Source organism: Thalassophryne amazonica, chromosome 12, assembly GCF_902500255.1.
Source record: "Thalassophryne amazonica chromosome 12, fThaAma1.1, whole genome shotgun sequence".
Taxonomy (NCBI): domain Eukaryota; kingdom Metazoa; phylum Chordata; class Actinopteri; order Batrachoidiformes; family Batrachoididae; genus Thalassophryne; species Thalassophryne amazonica.
The window spans coordinates 14,293,956-14,317,825 of record NC_047114.1 but is presented as its reverse complement, the minus strand read 5'-3'; the positions used below and the strand labels follow the sequence as shown (position 1 = coordinate 14,317,825).

Below are 23,870 nucleotides of genomic sequence, written 5' to 3'. Positions count from 1 at the left end.
TCTTTGTGAGTAAACATCCATGAAACAAATAACAGTCATTAAGGACTTATTAAGGAGAGCTGCGCTCACGGTCATTTGAGAGATGAAACATTTAAAGAAGTTTGTCAAAAGACACGTCGTGGTCTTTTTTTCATATTTTGTTGATATGTTTCTCTGACGTTGGACTGTCACGGACAGAGGGCGGAGCCATGGGATTATTTTCGGGGTGCGACTCGCGGACCCGGCTGTGATTGGTTAGCGCTCCTGGCGAGCGACACGCGCGTCTGCATGTTTGTATAAAGCAGCCTTGCGTGCCGGTTCTTCACCTCGAAAATGGACAGTGTTCTGGACCCCTTCTCCGGACTCGACTCCTTGTCGTCCCCTCCTTATTTCGACGAGGACGACTTCTTCACAGACCAGTCTTCCAGAGACGGAACCTTGGACCCGGACGGCTTTCTGGAAGACGACGTGGACTTCCTCACCGGCCACTTCAAGGACTACTACGGCAAAGACAGCGGACACTATGACGTCAACGGCCTGTCGGTGACGTCGCCGTCCTCCAGCCTGTCTTACAGGTGCACGCCGGACGCGTCCCCGGAGCCGGGATGCGGAGCCCTGCTGCGGCGCAGGAGGCGGATCCGGTCTGAGGTAGAGCTGCAGCACCTCCGACAGGCGGCCAACGTGCGCGAACGGCGCCGGATGCAGTCCATCAACGACGCTTTCGAGGGGCTGCGATCCCACATCCCCACCCTGCCCTACGAGAAGCGCCTTTCCAAGGTGGACACTCTGAGACTGGCCATCGGATACATCAACTTCCTGGCCGAGCTGGTGCAGTCGGATCTGCCTATCCGCAGCTCCAACAGCGACGCGCACAGTCCGGCCAAGAAGGTCCTCATCTGCCACAGAGGCACCAGTGAGTTCACCGACCCCCAGTCAGGAAAACCCGACCTGTTTGAGGTGATTAAACTAACCCTGTCCGTTTCCTCCCGCAGGGTCCCCGTCGCCCAGCGACCCGGACTACGGCCTGCCCCCGCTGGCGGGTCACTCTCTGTCCTGGTCCGACGAAAAGCAGCTCCGCGAGCAGAACGTCATTCGAACCGCCAAGATCTGGACTCCGGAGGACCCCCGCAAGACCCACGGCACCGCGGGACTGATAGACATAGAAAACGAGCCGCCTCCGGGACTGCTGTTCTGACCGAACCGGACTGGACCGGACCGAGCGCACCGACACGCTGTTTGTTGTAAAAGATGTGAACAGATTCAGGACTGTAAATATGATTTTTATTTTTGTAATTCACGCAGCGGACAATCATGTATTTAATGTTGGATAATTTAAGTTTAATTTAATCACAATAATCGATCTGTTTTTAGATCGCAGAGCAAAAACACATTCTGCAAATAAACGCAGAAAACGACGTAACCAACGTGTTCCTTTGACTTTTTGCAAATAAACACTCTGTGACGTCAGCAAATGCATGATGTAAAGACAGCTATTTTTGTTTTGACGTAAACATGGGGTGTCACTCCTTTTAGATAATAATAATAATAATAATAATAATAATAATAATAGTAATCATCATCATCATTATTATATGGATACGTGATGGGAATACGTTTTGTACTTTTTGTCTTGTCCTCGAAATGTTCGACTAGCATGAATATGAACTGTGTGATTTATGCATTTGACGTGCACGTGCACGGCTGTGTCGCAGAGATGGTGGACCGGCCTCTGCTGTGCCTCTGCTCCGTGCACACAGTATGTGCGCACTCGCGTGTCATCCCATTACAGCCGTTACAAAATTTATTTCAGGATTTTTGTCAGGACAGGCCATTGCGCGCAAAGAGCGCGTGCGCACATTTGCACTTTGGGGCTGCCTGCCAAGTGGACCCTCTCGTTTTTACTGCTCAGCTCTGATGGAACACGCAAAACAAAACCCGTGTTTATCCGGTACTGAGGAGAAGAAGCTGAAACATTTTGTAGACGGAGACCAGAGCCTCCTGATCACAGATCTGAGACTGACGTCAGAACAAAGTCCAATTACATTCTCTGCAGGCTTCACAAGAAATTAAACTTTTAAGAATAATTCATAAACTCAGGTTTTATTCGTTACAACCAAAAATAATATTAAAAAAAAAAACTTAAATGATTATATAATTAATTTCGAGTACCTACTGGATTACGGTGCATGTTTTACTTTGTATCCTGATGCACGTGACAAATAATAATAAAAAATCCTTGATCCTTAAAATATCTTAATGACTAATCAGTTATGAATTACTCCATCATCTTCTCTCAGCTGTTCACGTTCGCTTGAATTTACCACAGCGGATCCGATAATAATAATAATAATAATAATAATAATAATAATAATAATAATTATTATTATTATTATTATTATTATTATTATTATTATTATTATTATTATGTGAGTAATTTTCTTGTACTTAGCTCAGGAAAAAAAATTCACAAATGAAAAGCTTCTAATTGGTTCTATTTGACATATTTTAAAGACTTATTCACTGCTGAAATAATATTTGCAGAAGCAGCTTGAGGACGTTTGGAAAGAGACGCTGAATGTATCGCAGTAGGACGGATGTGTTTTAATGATCTTGTTCTCACAGCTGCAGCTGGCGCGAAGACGCAGCCGTTAGCACCACTTTTACGCGCCGACGTTTCTGGACTTTGAAAACGACATGTGGACTCGGGTCTACGGATTTACGAATGTCTCTGTGTTTGCAGAGATCCTACTTAAACACGAACAAGAACGCAATTAAAAACTTCCGCCTGACATCGTTTTATCCAACCATATCCGGATAAAGTGGTTTGATTCATGCCCCAGTTCGAGCTCGTGAGCCGGATTTGAGGTTTGTTTTTTAGATTATTTAATAGTGCCAGCCGTGGGGCCCCTCTCGCCTCACGCGGACGCTTCTTGGATCCGTGGGTGATGCACTCCAGCAGCCGCGCCCCCCTGGTCGCACCTGGTCTGTCAAACTTTGTCTCTTTTTATGCCCTCTGTGCGCACGCGTGCCCAGCTGCTGGCCGCAAACAGAGAAGATGGGCTGGCACCATTTTCTTTAATGTCCCATCAGTCTTTGTGCACGACACAATCTGGCGTAAGAATAAAACACATCTTCAGTGACGTTACGCCGGGCCGACAGCCAATTAGCAGCCACGTCTCGCCTTCGCGCCTCGATGAGCCAATGAGATTTATGTGTTTCTTTGAACATCACCTGGTGCCTTTCTGCACGCGCGCCGGACCGTCGCCGCGCGCCATTGTTTCCCGCGCCCATCACTCATTACGGCCATTAAGCGTACGCTTGGTTTTGTATCATATTTTTATCTCCGACACCGAGCAGATGCCGCGATTGTAAACTTCAAACTGTAGAGCTACTCAAGTGTGAAAGAGGGCCGCGGCCGTGCGCGCGCCGGGCACATCTTCAGAGGAATAAAACGCGGAGGAGCTAGAAGCAGACTTCAACCTGCTCTGTTTCAGCCTTTGTGTTGTTTGTGAATAATTCATGTTAATAGGCACAGGTCTGTGAGCGCGAGCACAGGTGCGGAGTGACAGGATGAATAACCGACCGTGATTTTTGCCAAAGCTCGAGGGCTCTTGTCCACGTCTCCAAGCTGATGGAAAATATTGTCATGTCTTTGATACTTTCAGCGGGAACAAAGAGGCCTGATGAAAAGCTTATGCTGCAGTGACGGTGGCATGAAAGAAAGACCCGAGTCAATGGCAAGGCGCGCGCCTGGTTTTGTGCGTAAGTGCTCCATCTAACTCAAATAAAGGAGCCTTTCCAACTTTTAAAGCAGCACTTTTTGCCTTTAATAAAGACCGGGCGGCTGTGGTCATTAAGCATATGGTGGGAAGGCACTGGTCCTTTGTCCCGGCAAAACCCTTCACGTTCTCACTTGTGTTCTGTGCCGGGTATTTAGCGCAGCTGTAAGTTGGTGCGCAGCAACAAGTGGCTCCGCGGCGCACGAACAGCTTCTGTCTTTAACAAAAAAAAAAAAAAAAAAAAAAAAGCAAACAGTGGATAATTACGAGACATTTACGATCCCATGTGACACAGTGTCACACATCGGAGAGAAACCACATCGTGATTGTGGTGAGTGTGTGATTAAAGGCAGTGCGTTTGGCACAAGCCCCGTGAAGACGGTTAATGCAGTGAGTACACGCTGAACTTTATAAAACTCTGTGTCAACAATTTAATAAATCTATAGAACTTACTCCCCAACTTTACAAATTATTTTATTTTAAAATGTGTGTTTTATTGGAAAGAAATGAAGCCATGGGTTGCTTTTGTGTAGAACAAATACGCCGGGATTGTTCTGCCGCAGCAGGCGTGCTGGAGACAGAAGTGCGTGCACTGCGACATATCACCCAGGATACTCATGGAACAGCGACCGGTTCTTCTCTTAAGTCAGATTTCAGGACAAACTTGCTCGTGCGTAAAATATGAAGAGGAGTTTTCAGTGCGTAATGACGCACGCGGTGCGCACTGGCTTCAGGTCTGTGCGCACCGCGTGCGCCTTCAGAACTACGCTTTAAATGCTAGTCCATCCGCACGCGCAGGTACAGAGGCGACGTATTGCGTGAGATTTGCCAGTAATTTTAGCCAAAAAAAAAAAAAAAAAAAGAAACAGCAACAGCGTTTAGTTTTCATCAAAAGCGCGTTACTTCGTGTGCTGTGCCTCTTTAAGTTCGATTTGCCCACTAAAAGCGATCAGTTCCATTTCTGTTCGGTTTCTGTTGATGATCTGCACAAACCTGATTTATTTTGTCGTGTACGCGCGCGGTGTGCGTGGACCGGCCATGAGCTGAACGGGATTTGGGGGCAAAATGAAACGTCGCAGACAAGGACGCACTTTGTGACACTTGCACGATCTCGCTGACAAATGATCGATTTTCTTTTGAATTCTCCCCAAAAATCGTTGAATAACTCAACAAAAAAAATAATGATAAATGACTTTTATGCTAATTTCAGTCACGGCCGTTTGGACGTGTGCGTCGCCCTGTCGCGCGGACACCCGGGCGCCTTTGTTCGGTCCGGCACTGACTCGAGCCTCCGAGGAAGGTGAAGTTTGGAGTCGTGCGTGCGTGCGTGCGTTGCTGGGTTTCTGAGGTGTGAAAACATGCGTCATTTTTCAGCGTCGCCCGCTTGAACTTCACTGACGTCCGTCTGAAGGCGGCACAGCGGGACACATTTGCAAGACAAACGCAGCTGTGTGCGCCGTGCGAGTCAGCTGAACTCACTATTATGTGCGCGTCAAATCAATCAAAACGCAAAAAGCACCGAAAAGTGTCACTTTGTAACGTGGAACTACAACTCAGCTCTTGTATTCCACTTCAAGACTGCAGAAACAGTTTGTTCACCTTTGATTTGATTGTTATTTGGCAATTAAAGACGCACTAAAAAAAGTCTGTTGGATTTACGTGATTTAAATATGAAGATCATGCACATGACCAGAACTGACATCATTTTCACGTCATTGATTGAGATGTTCAAGAAAATTATGTTATTTAGACACACGTGTTCGCAGATTATTAAACAGTTACAGTCTGAGGTGGGAACGTTTCAGAAATGATAAAGTCTGATTCTGAAGGAGACGTAATCACAAAAACAAACTGACCGCCAGGGGCGTGGCCTATTTTGAAACAGGTGTACTTCTGGTTGGTGCCCCAGTGACTCAGTCTGACTCCATCTTGGGAAGGTCAGGTAGCTGATTGGCTGTTGGCTGTGGCGCTGACGTCACAGTGGCTGGTGGCCCGTGCTGACTGGGAAAGCTTCCAGCCATGAGAAGCGTGATTAACCCAAGAGTGCTCGCGCTCCGCAGGAAGCTGTCCACAACCAGCCACAGCTTTTGATCCACTTTCTAATGAAGGTAATTACTTTTAGAGCTGGCTCGGCACCGACACCATGTGTGTTGTTCTGCAACACCAAAAGGGTCCGGCTGTGAAAGAACATGCAGGCATAAAGTGGGAAACCCTCCTGGGCCACTTCAACAGGATGTCAAATATACCTTAAGTCGGTTTCCATGGAAACCAGAGGTCACACAAAGCCCTTCATAAAAAGTGCACCGATGTCATCGCTGCTGAAGGTGTTTGCTGTGCAGCTGTTTTGAAGAGACACAATGCAACTTTGGCCAGTTTTTCACTGTTTCCTCTTTTTTTTTTTGGTTACATTCTTCTCTACAGAGCTCTCCCTCCAGCTCAGCGTACATATGGCACAAAACTCTTGTAAAAACTCACAACCGGCCTAGTAAGTGGAGATCTTGGTACAAAATGAGCTTGGTAACAGCGGTACCGATACGATCACAGAGCCACTACATTGTCGGAACTGCAACAAAGCACAGCGTGTTTTCTGCAGCTGACTTTAAGATAGGTTGAAGAGTACATGCCGTTCAGTGTTACGACAGAATTAAAAAAAATACAGGAGTTTATTCATAAGTTTTCTTTAGTGGTTCTAAGATAGCGGTTCCGAGATTGTTGGTCCCAGGGTCGTGTGGTTCCGAGTACTCTAGAAACCGCCAGCCCAGCCCTCTTCCCTTGCTCTTCATGTGCTTTTGTTTCAACGGACCCAGCAAATGCAATCCGTGTACTCATGTCAAGAAAGAAACAATTCACAGAAATACAGAGGACAGCTAGTTTATCTGATTGTAAAAAGTGCAGCAGCAAGAACTCAGGTATGCATCTGTTTTGTGTGTTTTTCTTTATCTTTCAGCTCTCCCTGTTCCAAGAAAGTCTAACTAAGGTCGACTCGTTTGTGACCCCTCGCTTGGTCACATGCATGTCTTCTTTTCCTCGCTCTCTCCAAGAGTGGTTTTATTTGCTTTTTCATTGACTTCCCAGAGAGAAAACTGACCCACCTTTCGTCAAAAAAGTGACAGCTGCCAATCAAAATCGGCCACGTCACTAAGCCCCGCCCCCTCTATGACGTCATAGCCAATCAGAATTGATGATGTCACTATGTCCCGCCCCTAAGCCCCTCCCCTAGTCCCGCCTCCAAGCCCCGCCCCTTATGACGTCACAGCCAATCATACTCGATGACATCATTATGCCCCGCCCCTAAGCCACGCCCCTAGTCCCGCCTCCGAGCCCCCGCCCCTTATGACGTCACATCCAATCAGAGTCGATGACGTCAGTATGTCCCGCCCCTAAGCCCCCGCCCCCGGCTCCTCCCCTAGTTCCGCCCCTGGCTCCTCCCCTAGCCCCACCCCCAAGCTCCTCCCCTAACCCCGGCCAAGCACCGCCTCCAAGCCATACCTCCCCTCCCACCCAGGGTCTAATATTTTAATGTCATTTTATTTCATGAATTAAAGAATGATTAAAAATACCTAGATCTTTTTAATGTATTAAAGAATTAACTAATTCTGAAATAATTAAACATAAATCACTGTCTATTATTTAATGCCCCTTTAATATCTTTAATTCTTAAATTATTACGTTTCCTTTTCTGTTTTTTAATTCGTAAATTAAAGAAGGGGAACAAATAGCCGTCTCTCTCGGCTGTAAGTCTTTGCAGCAAGACGGTCAAATACCCACGCATAGAGCCGCTCGCGGAAACATGACCCCACGGCTGTAAAACCTGTTGCAGACGCTGTGTCTGTGTGAGTGCGTGTGTGTGTGCGTGTGTGTGTGTGTGGGGGTGTGTGTGTGTGTTGTGTGTGTGTGGCGGACACCCGCTGAGCGGAGATGCTGCCCCGAGGTGATGAACCCGAAGAACAATAAACAATGCTCCTTATCACTCACGCCAGATGATGTTTTCTTTTAAGATATTAGCCGATCGATCATGGGGCGCGGGACACCCGCTGAGCGGAGATGCTGCCCCGAGCCCGAACAATAAACAATGCTCCTTATCACTTACGCCAAACGGTGTTTTTAGAGCAAAAGGTAAGGAATTACGCCCCACGGACGAAGAAGGGTTTAAAAATCCCCTTTCGACGATAGAGTGACATACAGCATTCACCATGGCGAGACGAACTCCGATCCTCCGCTACATCTGCGAGACCCCGGTTAACATCACCATGACAACAGAAGGCTCGCTTGCCCCAAAAAAAGCGAGAATGTACGTCAGCCGTCTGAGCCAGCCGATACCGGAGGAAGATCTGACGTACAGCCTGGAGGGGCACGAACGTTTAACTTACACGTTCGACCCGTATTATGCCCAAGTAAGTTTCTTCACTCTGGCCGAGGGTGAGACTGCCACTCGAGGAACCCCACGGGTGGCGCTTACTTCCGCCGATTGGGGTGTCTTCTCCGCGGCGGCGGGCTCGATGATTCGCGACACGGTCAACCCTGAACCTCCAGGAGATCGGACGCCGGAAAAGAAGAAAACACGCTTCCAACTCACCTGGCTCAGCGCCCAGGGGCCTCGCTATAGGATGATATCCCAGCGTGGACCTCCTGACACTGTCTCTGAGGGTGAAATTAAGTTGGAGCGGGTTAGTGCCAGCGGCCACGTCAGAAGCGTCACAGCTGCGGCTGAGAGCTGGCATGAGATGTTCAACACCTGCAACGACAGGATTACGGGCCTCTTTACAAGGTGCCTGGCCTGGAGGGACGTTATCGAAGTCCGAAAAAACTTGGCCCCTCTTTTTACTTAAAAAAAATAAATAAAAAAATAAAATAAAAAAAATAAAAAAAACTCTGACGTAGCTCCTCCCCGCATGCACGGGGATTTCTATAAAAACCAGGGGACCACATCTCATTCAGCATCGGACGACGAACCAGCATGAGCTCCTCAACCTCTCCCATTGCAGCGGCCGACGACATCGCTTGTGACTGCGCGCTCGACTGTGGAAGAGACCAGCCCTCTCTGAGCCAGGCTTCACGGACCCGCGGTGGGTACGAGAGCCCGTGGGGAGTTCAGCTCGAGGCGGTCTGGGGCGAGATCCATCCTTCTCACGCGCTTTCCAGCCCGGGAGGCGTGGGGTCTCTTCCCGCTGTCACGGAGGCCGCGAGTCCGCGGGAGGTACAAGACCTCGAGCCGGCTGAGAAATACGCACATCTTTCGCATCTGACCGGCCTGACGGGTTCCTGTCAGAGGAATTCCTGAAAACGGTGAAAGTCGGCGTGGCACACTTACTTTTGGCTGTGATCAAAGTTACAGACAAAAACTCTGTTACGGGTGTGAGATCGATCACCCCAGCCAGCGCCAGCACGAGTGCCTGGACCCGTTAAATGAATATTTCTTTACCGGACATTTTGAGAGATTAATGGTGAGACTCTGGAGACCGACCTTCATCCCGGCTGTGGTAAAGCTCCTAGCCCAGCGCTTCCTCAACCCATCGGCTGCGAGGGTTCAGGGGGGTGGTAGGAAAACATCCTCACTGAGCTGAAATACACTGATAATTTTGAAGCAAAGATCAACGAACTGTACACATGTTTCGGTGAAGACGCAGATCTCGACCTGGAGGGGATGGTAGCCGTCTATAACCCAGACGACTGAAGAAAACCTGCTTTTTTTGTGTTTGTTTTTTTGTTTTTTTTTAAATATCATTATATTGTTTTACAGTCATGGGTAATTGTGTGATGATTCTCTTTCAAAGCTTGCGGGAAGTTATATTATACGTGGACTCTCGTATAAGCTGGAGCGGGTAGTCATTCGCAGGCTGGAGATCCCAGACGCCCCGCCTTCATGCGTTATGGAGAGGGTCTTCGACGTTATCAGACGTCGCCCCGGGCCCGGAGTCTGGACAGATCATATCTACAGCGCGGCTCTCCATTCATCTGAAAATCTCTGTACAACGTATTACTGAAAATCTCTGTTTTGACCACTGACGATTTTACACGGTGTAATACGATGCATCTGCTTACATTATACACTCTGTTTGTGGATGTGATAGCGTGCCGGGGTGAAACAGATGGGGGTGTCCAGAGGGGAGATTGTTCCTACACTTTTACAGCTGAATACTGAAATAAACCGTAAATGCGGGGGAGATGTATTACTGAGAGTTTTCCAGTTTTGTACGTGAACGTATGCTTTTTTTCCTTCACGTATGCTGTGTTTAATAACATGAACAATTGCTTTTTTCTCTGTGTGTGACTTTAATGAATGTAATAAAGCACATATTCTAAACCTTATACGGCCTGTGTTCTTTCCTATAATATTGTTGAAAAAGGGTGAAATGTTTTTTCATATTGCAAGACCGAGTCATACAAACGAGGTTTTGGTGGAAAAAAGGTGCTCGTATGAATTAATGAGGGGTTTTAACACGGTCTCATTAAAAGCTCGAGGCTGCTCTGTGAGCGCTCTCCCGCGGTGCTGAATCAGAGTTCAATTTAACGTTTCCAAGAGCTCCTATTAAAACGTATACTTTTTTCCTTCACGCATGTTGTGTTTAATAAACATGAACAATTGCTTTTTTCTCTGTGTGTGACTTTAATGAATGTAATAAAGCATATATTCTAAACCTTATACGGCCTGTGTTCTTTCCTATATTATTGTTGAAAAAGGGTGAATGTTTTACAAATCAAATTTATATAGTGCCAAAACCACAACAAAACAGTTGCCTCAAGGCGCTTCATATTGCAAGACAGAGTCATACAAACGAGGTTTTGGTGGAAAAAAGGTGCTCGTATGAATTAATGAGGGGTTTTAACACGGTCTTATTAAAAGCTCGAGGCTTTCTCTGTGAGCGCTCTCCGCGGTGCTGAATCAGAGTTCAATTTAAAACAAAGGACTAATATTTATGGTCGCTAAAACATATAAAATGCAAAAGGACTATCCGGTTCATCATTCTGAAGAGATCCGTCTTAAAAGATGGGTGATGAGGGTTTAATGAAGGATGTATATTATAGTCCGGTAAATCCGGGAGTTTTGGAGGGCCGGAGCGTTTACGCAGGGCTCTGCATGATCAACACAGCTCTAAAATTTGTATGAAGCATATCAGAGATTTCCTGTCGGGGGAAGATGCATACACATTACACAAACCTGCCAGGACGCATTTTCCAAGAAATAGAGTATTTGTCACAAACCCGCTTAACCAATTTCAGGCGGATTTATGCGACATGCAGGGGTTATCAGATTTTAACGACGGGTACAAGTACCTGCTGACCGTTATCGATATCTTCTCAAAAAAAGCGTATGCCAGACCTCTGAAGTCAACCCAAGGGCGCGAAGTCTCACAGGCCTTTGCCTCACTCTTAAAGCAGAGCGGGGTGCCTCTGAAGATGCAGACTGATGCCGGGAAAGAGTTTTTTAAGAAACCGTTCAAGGATTTAATGAAAAAACACCGGATTCTACATTTTGCCACCGCAAGTGATCTGAAAGCCTCGGTTGTCGAGAGGTTTAATCGCACGCTAAAGACGAGAATGTGGAGATATTTTACTGCTAAAAACACGAGAAGATACATCGACGTCCTACCGTCTTTACTCACGGCTTATAACGAGAGTTATCATAAAAGCATTAAGATGAGGCCGAATGAGGTTAATGATCGAATGTCGATCAAGTGTTCAAAATTTGTATGGGGCATCCACCCTACGCAGGAGGCCTGTGAAGTGTAAATATAAGGTCGGAGATATAGTCAGGGTCTCCAAGCTCAGGGGAGTTTTTGATAAAAAATATGAACAAAGTTTTACGGATGAAATGTTCACGGTGTCAGAATGTATACAACGTACGCCGCCCGTTTATAAATTGAAAGATTATGACGGTGAGATCATTGAAGGCTCATTCTATGAACCGGAATTGCAGAAGGTTAAAATAGCAAAAGACAGACCGTATCAGGTTCAAGAAATTATTCGTGAACGTTTTACCAAGGGAAAGAAATTTGTATTTGTCAGATGGAAAAATTGGCCCGAGAAATTTAACTCCTGGGTTCCCGCGGACCAGCTGATGGCCGTATAAATATGAGAACTTCCATCTTCAACCGACATATGAGAAATGGATCGGGATCTGAAACACGGATTTTATATGACTCTGCCTTCAAACGCCAGCCTAAAAGTATTCCCGGACAACACAATTTCATGCTACCAGGTGGACTTGGCTCGACACCTGGATCTAGAGGGTGACTGGGATGTGGCGCTGACGGAAATTTGTTATCCGCACACCTGGTTAAATATCCCGTGTCAAAATATCGCGAGTGAACGGCGAGTTTGTTCTTGCCCGTAATTTTCATCACCTGGAACGTACAGGAAGGCTTTTCCGGGATATTTAACCAGGTGTGCGGATAACAAATTTCCGTCAGCGCCACATCCCAGTCACCCTCTAGATCCAGGTGTCGAGCCAAGATGGAAGTTCTCATATTTATACGGCCATCAGCTGGTCCGCGGGAACCCAGGAGTTAAATTTCTCTGGCCAATTTTTCCATCTGACAAATACAAATTTCTTTCCCTTGGTAAAACGTTCACGAATAATTTCTTGAACCTGATACGGTCTGTCTTTTGCTATTTTAACCTTCTGCAATTCCGGTTCATAGAATGAGCCTTCAATGATCTCACCGTCATAATCTTTCAATTTATAAACGGGTGGCGTACGTTGTATACATTCTGACACCGTGAACATTTCATCCGTAAAACTTTGTTCATATTTTTTATCAAAAACTCCCCTGAGCTTGGAGACCCTGACTATATCTCCGACCTTATATTTACACTTCACAGGCCTCCTGCGTAGGGTGCATGCCCCGTACAAATTTTGAAACACTTGATCGACCTCATTCGGCCTCATCTTAATGCTTTTATGATAACTCTCGTTATAAGCCGTGAGTAAAGACGGTAGGACGTCGATGTATCTTCTCGTGTTTTTAGCAGTAAATATCTCCACATTCTCGTCTTTAGCGTGCGATTAAACCTCTCGACAACCGAGGCTTTCAGATCACTTGCGGTGGCAAAATGTAGAATCCGGTGTTTTTCATTAAATCCTTGAACGGTTTCTAAAAAACTCTTTCCCGGCATCAGTCTGCATCTTCAGAGGCACCCCGCTCTGCTTTAAGAGTGAGGCAAAGGCCTGTGAGACTTCGCGCCCTTGCTTTGACTTCAGAGGTCTGGCATACGCTTTTTTTGAGAAGATATCGATAACGGTCAGCAGGTACTTGTACCCGTCGTTAAAATCTGATAACCCCTGCATGTCGCATAAATCCGCCTGAAATTGGTTAAGCGGGCTTTGTGACAAATACTCTATTTCTTGGAAAAATGCGTCCTGGCAGGTTTGTGTAATGTGTATGCATTCTTCCCCCGACAGGAAATCTCTGATATGCTTCATACGAATTTTAGAGCTGTGTTGATCATGCAGAGCCCTGCGTAACCGCTCCGGCCCTCCAAAACTCCCCGGATTTACCGGACTATAATATAATCCTTCATTAAACCCTCATCACCCATCTTTTAAGACGGATCTCTTCAGAATGATGAACCGGATAGTCCTTTTGCATTTTTATATTATTTTAGCGACCATAAATATTAGTCTTTTGTTTAAATTGAACTCTGATTCAGCACCGCGGAGAGCGCTCACAGAGCAGCCTCGAGCTTTTAATAAGACCGTGTTAAAACCCCTCATTAATTCATACGAGCACCTTTTTTCCACCAAAACCTCGTTTGTATGACTCTGTCTTGCAATATGAAGCGCCTTGAGGCAACTGTTTTGTTGTGGTTTTGGCACTATATAAATTTGATTTGTAAAACATTTCACCCTTTTTCAACAATAATATAGGAAAGAACACAGGCCGTATAAGGTTTAGAATATATGCTTTATTACATTCATTAAAGTCACACACAGAGAAAAAAGCAATTGTTCATGTTTATTAAACACAACATGCGTGAAGGAAAAAAGTATACGTTTTAAATAGGAGCTCTTGGAAACGTTAAATTGAACTCTGATTCAGCACCGCGGAGAGCGCTCACAGAGCAGCCTCGAGCTTTTAATGAGACCGTGTTAAAACCCTCATTAATTCATACGAGCACCTTTTTCCACCAAAACCTCGTTTGTATGACTCTGTCTTGCAATATGAAAAACATTTCACCCTTTTTCAACAATATTATAGGGAAAGAACACAGGCCGTATAAGGTTTAGAATATGTGCTTTATTACATTCATTAAAGTCACACACAGAGAAAAAAGCAATTGTTCATGTTTATTAAACACAGCATACGTGAAGGAAAAAAGCCATACGTTCACGTACAAAACTGGAAACTCTCAGTAATACATCTCCCCCGCATTTACGGTTTATTTCAGTATTCAGCTGTAAAAGTGTAGGAAACCATCTCCCTCTGGACACCCCCATCTGTTTCACCCGGCACGCTATCACATCCACAAACAGAGTGTATAATGTAAGCAGATGCATCGTATTACACCGTGTAAAATCGTCAGTGGTCAAAACAGAGATTTTCAGTAATACGTTGTACAGAGATTTTTCAGATGAATGGAGAGCCGCGCTGTAGATATGGATCTGTCCAGACTCCGGCCCGGGGCGACGTCTGATAACGTCGAAGACCCTCTCCATAACGCATGAAGGCGGGGCGTCTGGGATCTCCAGCCTGCGAATGACTACCCGCTCCAGCTATACGAGAGTCCACGTATAATACTAAACTTCCCGCAAGCTTTGAAGAGAATCATCACACAATTACCCAGACTGTAAACCAATATAAGGATATTTAAAAAAAACAAAAAAACAAACAAAAAAGCAGGTTTTTCTTCAGTCGTCTGGGTTATAGACGGCTACCATCCCCTCCAGGTCGAGATCTGCGTCTTCACCGAAACATGTGTACAGTTCGTTGATCTTTGCTTCAAAATTATCAGTGTATTTCGCTCAGTGAGGAGTTTTCTACCACCCCCTGAACCCTCGCAGCCGATGGGTTGAGGAAGCGCTGGGCTAGGAGCTTTACCACAGCCGGGATGAAGGTCGGTCCTCCAGGAGTCTCAACCATTAATCTCTCAAATGTCTGTAAAGAAATATTCATTTAACGGGTCCAGGCACTCATGCTGGCGCTGGCTGGGGTGATCGATCTCACACCCGTAACAGAGTTTTTGTCGGTAACTTTGATCACAGCCAAAAGTAAGTGTGCCACGCGACTTTCACCGTTTTCAGGAATTCCTCTGGACAGGAACCCGTCAGGCCAGTCAGATGCGAAAGATTGGCGTATTCTCAGCCGGCTCGAGGTCTTGTACCTCCCGCGGACTCGCGGCCTCCGTGACAGCGGGAAAGAGACCCCACGCCTCCCTGGGCTGGAAAGCGCGTGAGAAGGATGGATCTCGCCCCAGAACCGCCTCGAGCTGAACTCCCACGGGCTCTCGTACCCACCGCGGGTCCCGTGAAGCCTGGCTCAGAGAGGGCTGGTCTCTTCCACGTCGCAGCGCAGTCACAAGCGATGTCGTCGGCTGCTGCAATGGGAGAGGTTGAGGAGCTCATGCTGGTTCGTCGTCCGATGCTTGAATGAGATTGGTCCCCTGGTTTTTATAGAATCCCCGTGCATGCGGGGAGGAGCTACGTCAGAGTTTTTTTTATTTTTTTTATTTTATTTTTTTATTATTTTTTTTAAGTAAAAAGAGGGGCCAAGTTTTTTTCGGACTTCGATAACGTCCCTCCAGGCCAGGCACCTTGTAAAGAGGCCCGTAATCCTGTCGTTGCAGGTGTTGAACATCTCATGCCAGCTCTCAGCCGCAGCTGTGACGCTTCTGACGTGGCCGCTGGCACTAACCCGCTCCAACTTAATTTCACCCTCAGAGACAGTGTCAGGAGGTCCACGCTGGAATATCACCCTATAGCGAGGCCCCTGGGCGCTGAGCCAGGTGAGTTGGAAGCGTGTTTTCTTCTTTTCCGGCGTCCGATCTCCTGGAGGTTCAGGGTTGACCGTGTTGCGAATCATCGAGCCCGCCGCCGCGGAGAAGACACCCCAATCGGCGGAAGTAAGCGCCACCCGTGGGGTTCCTCGAGTGGCAGTCTCACCCTCGGCCAGAGTGAAGAAACTTACTTGGGCATAATACGGGTCGAACGTGTAAGTTAAACGTTCGTGCCCCTCCAGGCTGTACGTCAGATCTTCCTCCGGTATCGGCTGGCTCAGACGGCTGACGTACATTCTCGCTTTTTTTGGGGCAAGCGAGCCTTCTGTTGTCATGGTGATGTTAACCGGGGTCTCGCAGATGTAGCGGAGGATCGGAGTTCGTCTCGCCATGGTGAATGCTGTATGTCACTCTATCGTCGAAAGGGGATTTTTAAAACCCTTCTTCGTCCGTGGGGCGTAATTCCTTACCTTTGCTCTAAAAACACCGGTGGGCGTAAGTGATAAGGAGCATTGTTTATTGTTCGGGCTCGGGGCAGCATCTCCGCTCAGCGGGTGTCCCGCGCCCCATGATCGATCGGCTAATATCTTAAAAGAAAACATCATCTGGCGTGAGTGATAAGGAGCATTGTTTATTGTTCTTCGGGTTCATCACCTCGGGGCAGCATCTCCGCTCAGCGGGTGTCCCGCCACACACACACACACACACACACACACACACCCACACACACACACACACACGCACACACACACGCACTCACACAGACACAGCGTCTGCAACAGGTTTTACAGCCGTGGGGTCATGTTTCCGCGAGCGGCTCTATGCGTGGGTATTTGACCGTCTTGCTGCAAAGACTTACAGCCGAGAGAGACGGCTATTTGTTCCCCTTCTTTAATTTACGAATTAAAAAACAGAAAAGGAAACGTAATAATTTAAGAATTAAAGATATTAAAGGGGCATTAAATAATAGACAGTGATTTATGTTTAATTATTTCAGAAATTAGTTAATTCTTTAATACATTAAAAAGATCTAGGTATTTTTAATCATTCTTTAATTCATGAAATAAAATGACATTAAAATATTAGACCCTGGGTGGGAGGGGAGGTATGGCTTGGAGGCGGTGCTTGGCCGGGGTTAGGGGAGGAGCTTGGGGGTGGGGCTAGGGGAGGAGCCAGGGGCGGAACTAGGGGAGGAGCCGGGGGCGGGGGCTTAGGGGCGGGACATACTGACGTCATCGACTCTGATTGGATGTGACGTCATAAGGGGCGGGGGCTCGGAGGCGGGACTAGGGGCGTGGCTTAGGGGCGGGGCATAATGACGTCATCGAGTATGATTGGCTGTGACGTCATAAGGGGCGGGGCTTGGAGGCGGGACTAGGGGAGGGGCTTAGGGGCGGGACATAGTGACGTCATCAATTCTGATTGGCTATGACGTCATAGAGGGGGCGGGGCTTAGTGACGTGGCCGATTTTGATTGGCAGCTGTCACTTTTTTGACGAAAGGTGGGTCAGTTTTCTCTCTCTTCCCCATGATGATGCACAGAAAAATGCCTTCGATAGCTTATTCTTATAGCAGCTATCTCACCGGTGCCTCAATAAGAGGGCATGTAGCGCTGTAATGCAGTTTCTATTCTTACGAGACGCAAGACTCATTCAAAGGACAACGGGTTGACATCCCTAAAGTTACAAGGCTGTATTACTGTATAAATCCAATATGTTTGGCATTTTCTCTTATCTTTTGTAATTTAGAGAAAAAAACACTTCTAAATCAAATTTTTTTCTCTATAAAACAGAGAATGTTTCAGTTCTGTTTTATAGAGATATTAGCAATCAATACAGGAACATCAACCTGAAAACCAATGGACTGAAACAAATCAAGCAAACTTTGGTTCCATTACACCCCTACTCCACAGAGCACCAATCAATTATGATCCTTCACGACTGAGAAAATGCAAACCTGGCAACTGGCTAGCTTATAAAGTCGACACCTGGCAACATCGCTTGAAAGAGCAAGTACAGCCGTGCCCAGCTGCGTTCTCAGCCAGAATCGCAAGAAACACCTGGAAGCGACCACAGAATGACACAGATTTGGTGAATTGGGATGGAATTTTTCAACAGCTCAAAAATTTCACCCCAAGTTCAAAATTGATGGTGGTCGTAACTACTACATATACCAAGTTTGTTCAAGATTGATAAAAGATGGACAAAGAAGTTACTGTGATGCTTTAAAATGCAACTTGATTTGCTATTCAGGATGAAATGGGAAGGAACAGTGCTGTGTGGAATTGGGGTATTAAGCAGTTAAGTATGGAGGAAAAACTTGGTGTCGAGTTTCCCCACCCTTTACAGTGTATCATGAAACATTGTGCACAGTAACGCTAAGTAACCACGAACTGGCCACGGCCGGGAACACCCATCGAGTGAAAAACACCAACTACTCGTCGCCCTCATTTATACCTAATCTGAGATTTAGATGGTCCAGAGGGTCCATTGTTCATATTAGTTCGATGGTCCTTGGTCTGAAAAACTTTGTGAAACACAGATTTACAGTGGGGTTGACTGCTCCCCTTCTGTGATTGCATCAATTTACAGTGACGTTAACTCCTCCCCTTCTCTTGTATCAATTTACAGTGACGATGACTCCTCCCCTTCTCTTGTTGTGTCAATTTACAATGATGTTGACTCCTCCCCTTGTCTGATGGTATCAATTTACAGTGAGGTTGACTACTCCTCAGAGTTTGAATCAATTAACCATGATGTTGACTCATCCCCTTCACTTATTTTATCAATTTACAGTGAGGTTGACTCCCTCTCCTCATTGTTGTTTCAGTTTACAGTGCTGTTGACTCCTCTTCACTCATTGTATCAATTTACAGTGACAATTTGTAGTGAGGGTGACTCCTCCTCCTCACTGTTTGAAACAATTTGTAGTGAGATTGACTCCCCCTTCTTGTTGTTTCAATTTACAGTGATGCTGACTCCTTCTCTACACTCATTGTATCAATTTACAGTGACAATTTGCAGTGAGGTTGACTCCTCCTCCTAACTGTATAAATTTACACTGAAGGTGACTCCCCTTCACTGATTGTATCAATTTACAGTGAAGTTGAGTCCTCTTCCTCACTGTTTGAAACAATTTAACGTGAGGTTGACTCCTCCTCACTGTTTGAATCAATTTACCATGAAGTTGACGCCTCCCCTTCATTGATTGTATCAATTTACAGTGAGGTTGACTCCCCCTTCTCATTCTTGTTTCAATTCACAGTGATGCTGACTCCTCCTCCTCACTGTTTGAATCAATTTACAGTGATTCAATTCACGTCAACCTCACTGTAACTTGATACAATCAGTGAAGGGGAGGAGTCAAACCCCTCTTCCTCACTGTTTGTATCAATTTACAGTGAGGTTAGCCCCCCCTCCATTGTTGTTTCAATTTGGAGTGAGGTTGACTCCTCCTCCTCACTGTTTGAAACAATTTATAGGAAGGTTGACTCCTCATCAGTGTTTGAATCAGCTTACAGTGAGGTTGACTCCCTCTCCTCATTGTTGTTTCAGTTTACAGTGCTGTTGACTCCTCTTCACTCATTGTATCAATTTACAGTGACAATTTGTAGTGAGGGTGACTCCTCCTCCTCACTGTTTGAAACAATTTGTAGTGAGGGTGACTCCTCCTCCTCACTGTTTGAAACAATTTATAGGGAGGGTGACTCCTCCTCCTCACCATTAGAATCAGTTTACAGTGAGATTGACTCCCCCTTCTTGTTGTTTCAATTTACAGTGATGCTGACTCCTTCTCTTTACAGTGACAATTTGCAGTGAGGTTGACTCCTCCTCCTAACTGTATAAATTTACACTGAAGGTGACTCCTTCTCTTCACTCATTGTATCAATTTACAGTGACAATTTGTAATGAGGTTGACTCCTCCTCCTAAATGTATAAATTTACACTGAAGGCGACGCCTTCTCTTCACTCATTGTATCAATTTACAGTGACAATTTGTAATGAGGTTAACTCCTCCTCCTAACTGTATAAATTTATACTGAAGGTGACTCCCCTTCACTGATTGTATCAATTTACAGTGAAGTTGAGTCCTCTTCCTCAATGTTTGAAACAATTTACCATGAAGTTGACTCCCCCCTTGTCTGATTGTATCAATTTACCGTGAACTTGACGCCTCCCCTTGATTGTATCAATTTACAGTGAGGTTGACTCCACCTTCTCATTCTTGTTTCAATTCACAGTGATGCTGACTCCTCCTCCTCACTGTTTGAATCAATTTACAGTGATTCAATTCACGTCAACCTCACTGTAACTTGATACAATCAGTGAAGGGGAGGAGTCAAACCCCTCTTCCTCACTGTTTGTATCAATTTACAGTGAGGTTAGCCCCCCCTCCTCATTGTTGTTTCAATTTGTAGTGAGGTTGACTCCTCCTCCTCACTGTTTGAAACAATTTATAGGAAGGTTGACTCCTCATCAGTGTTTGAATCAGCTTACAGTGAGGTTGACTCCCTCTCCTCATTGTATCAATTTACAGTGACAATTTGTAGTGAGGGTGACTCCTCCTCCTCACTGTTTGAAACAATTTATAGGGAGGGTGACTCCTCCTCCTCACTGCTTGAATCGATTTACAGTGAGATTGACTCCCCCTTCTTGTTGTTTCAATTTACAGTGATGCTGACTCCTTCTCTTCACTCATTGTATCAATTTACAGTGACAATTTGTAATGAGGTTGACTCCTCCTCCTAAATGTATAAATTTACACTGAAGGTGACTCCCCTTCACTGACTGTATCAATTTATAGTGAAGTTGAGTCCTCTTCCTCACTGTTTGAAACAATTTAACGTGAGGTTGACTCCTCCTCACTGTTTGAATCAATTTACCATGAAGTTGACTCCCCCCTTGTCTGATTGTATCAATTTACCGTGAACTTGACGCCTCCCCTTTATTGATTGAATAAGTTTACATTTAGGTTGACTCCTCCTCTTCACTCGTATCAATTTACAGTGACAATTTGTAGTGAGGTTGACTCCTCCTCACTGTTTGAAACAATTTACAGTGAGGTTGACTTCTCCTTCTCATTGATTGATTCAATTAACAATGAAGTTGACTCCTCCCCTTCACTTTAAAACATTTAATTGGGAGGTGGACCCCTCCTCCTCACAGATTCTATCAATCAAAATTGAGGTTGGCTCCCTCTCCTCATTTCAATTTGCAGTAATGCCGACTGCTTCTCTTCACTCATTGTATGAATTTACTGTTAAAAGTTTGAGTAAGGTTAACTCCCCCTCCAAACTGTAGTAATTTACCCTGTAGGTGATTCCCCACCAGTGTTTGAATCAGTTTACAGTGAGGTTGACTCCTCACAATTCTGGCAAGTAGCCCTTCACTTCACCATAAAAGTGCCACAAATGTGCTATCGTTTGTGCTTGCTGGGGCAAAACTGCCAACTAAAGAAAGCGAGTGGCTGCCAGGTGCCATTCACCCACTACTCATGCATTGCACCTACAACATGGTCCAATGCATCTGTGGTGATGGCTATGGGGCATCAAGTGATGTGTGAGCCATCATTGTTGCAGCTGCTAAGGCATCTTTGGCATCTGTGAATGCTGTGCCTCTCTTAGCGGATCAGTTCACCAGGTGCTTGGGCACTTCCCCCTTTAGGGCCTCATACAGGGAGCACATAACTGTGGTGACCTTTGAATGAAGTGGTGGCAAAAGTTCACCATTCCCATAAACTCCTTCAGGGTGTTGGAGCAATTGATAATGCAGAGGCATTCCATGCTGTTGAACTCAGCTTTGGCCATGCTGAGCTTGGCCAGGTCAAGACACCTCAGCCAGGAGTACACAGGTGGGCCTATGTTGGTGATATGATGCTCCACTCCTTGCTTGGAGGTGGAGGAAGAAAAGGCCAGCTGCATGAATGCAGGAAATTCCCAGAGCAGGCGATGAAACACGTCAGCCTGTGACAGCATGCTGGACAGACTGATGGCGATCACACTACTGAGGGTGCAGCCATATGAACAAAAGGTGGTCGTGTCAATTAAGTGCCAGTTTTTGACATCCACCAGTAGTCCATAAGCATACAGAAAATCTGCGCCCAGGAGAGGGACAGCGACTTTAGCCATGATAAAGTCCCAGCTAAATTTCTGGCTCCCAAAACACAAGTCCACATGTCTAGAGCCATAAGTGCATATGGGGCTGCATTTACTAGGATATCCAGTCTGGAAGTAGGCAGAATGCTCTTCTGTGCACCAGTACTTACTTACTTACTGGCCATAAGTCTCTTTGGCATGTAGGGCAGCAACAAAGGAACGCCACTTCTGCCTGTCCCAGGCCAACTCCTGAATGGTTCCCCAGGTGTGATGGAATGTCTTCAGTTCCGCCTCCACAGTCCGACGCCAGGTGTTCTTGGGTTGTCCTTGCTTCCGTTTCCCCTCTGGTGTCCAGTGAAGGACTATGCGGGTGATGCTGTCCTGTTCCTGTCATGTGACATGTCCAATCCATTTCCATCGCCTTCGCAAAATGATGGTTCCCATGATGTCCTTGTTGCAGCGGGCGAAAAGTTCTTGGTTGGAGATGGTCTCAGGCCAGAAGATCCATAGTATTCTTCTGAGGTTCTTGGTGTGGAAGGTGGCAGCTTGTTCAGGTCACTCTTGGTCATCCTCCAGCATTCCAAGCTGTACAGTAGGGTGGCCAGCACACAGCTCTGGTACAGTCTTAATTTTGTCTTACTGCTGTATTGGGATGACTTCCAGACATTGTTCATCATTCTGAAAACATTTCTGGCCTTGCTGAGTTGGTTCTTGATGTCACTGTTTGCTCCGCCATCATGTCTGATAGTGCTCCCAAGGTAGGTGAACTCTTCAGTTGTTGGTAGGTCTTCTCTGTTCACTGTGACAGGTGAGGGGTTTTTGATGTTCAATGTCATTACCTCCATCTTCTTCTGTGCACCAGTGTTACACAGGAAATGACGACTGGCAACAGTGTCTTGAATAAACAGTAGCCTGTCGGTCTGACTGACGCTCATGACCACTACTGAGTGCTGGCCCTGATGTTTTCCTTTCCACTGAAATCGCAGGGTGGGTGGCACTTCTTGGCTCTGGATCCAAATTTAGCATGGTAGAAACAGGACCTGGGTTCAGGATGCTGCTGAGGCAAAACAGATCCCATTGTCATGAGTGCTGCATCACCCATGAGTAGCGCAGGTATGTGAACAGTTTGAGCTGGGGCAGTCGTGCAGTGTGGACAGGGATGAGTGCCAGAGCAGCCATACCGTAGTGTTGACCAGCTAGACAAAACTTGTCTGCTTTGTTTGCCAGGGCACAGCAGTCCACGATGGTGGTGTTAGCCAAAGCTGCATGCACCTGAGGGGGCAGTTGCTGCAAGAAGAGGTGGAAGAAGAGGAAATCAAGTCTGTTTTCCCCCAGGAGCTGTAACATTCAATCCATCTGAGCAGTTTCCAAACTCAGAGGGCTTGATGTCCCCCAAACTGTGCAAAGAAAAAAGCCTGCTGGATTTCTCAGCATCAGAAAGTTCAGATGTTTTTAAAAGGTGAGCCTTGAGAGCTGCATATTTATTCCTTGCAGGGGGATTTTGCAGGAGACTAACCAACCTTGTCATTGTGGAACCACCGAGGGCCTAGACAACATAATAGTACTTTGTGTCATCCGTGGTGATTCCCACAGAGCAAACTACACCTCCGTTTGCGCGAACCACACCGAAGCCAACAACTCCCAGAATGCGGGGAGCTTCAAATACACAGCATTTGCCATCATGAACACATCAGAATGTCCTTCAAAAATGTTCAAAAGACAGACATCGATGTCACCAGTGTGGAAACTGCGATAGTTGAAAGAAGGAGCAACAATTTCCCATTTTGACAATGCATCAGCATGCCACTTTCTCTCTTTTCACATAATTCTCATACCTTTTATAACAGCTCGGCCCCGCTCATTAATCTCACAGGAGTTCTGACAGGAAAAGTGCCACAGGGGGCTGAGACATTTTGTCATATGCACAGCAGGAATACACACTGGCAATTACCCATGCAGGGGTCGAGAGAGGATACATCAATATGCACACCTCAGTATGTTAACACCTGCAGAACAGAGGACACATTATAACCACCAGTGGCTCACTTTGGTATGTGCTTTGCACATCTGGGCGTGTTACCACA

At 46.1% G+C, this 23,870-nt stretch overlaps 1 protein-coding gene and 1 long non-coding RNA gene across 2 annotated transcripts; both read left to right on the top strand.

The window, feature by feature from the left end:
* The first annotated feature begins 312 nt into the window (after positions 1-312).
* ptf1a (pancreas associated transcription factor 1a) lies at positions 313-1,176 on the top strand. Its single transcript, XM_034183563.1, has 2 exons — positions 313-892; positions 972-1,176. Exons 1-2 carry the CDS (start codon positions 313-315, stop codon positions 1,172-1,174), a joined length of 783 nt encoding a protein of 260 aa, XP_034039454.1. The 3' UTR covers positions 1,175-1,176.
* Positions 1,177-6,277: 5,101 nt separating this feature from the next.
* Positions 6,278-21,816, top strand: LOC117522401. The gene is made up of 3 exons (XR_004564211.1): positions 6,278-6,390; positions 17,664-17,671; positions 21,807-21,816. It is a non-coding gene; the product is annotated as an uncharacterized LOC117522401 (long non-coding RNA).
* Positions 21,817-23,870: the final 2,054 nt, after the last annotated feature.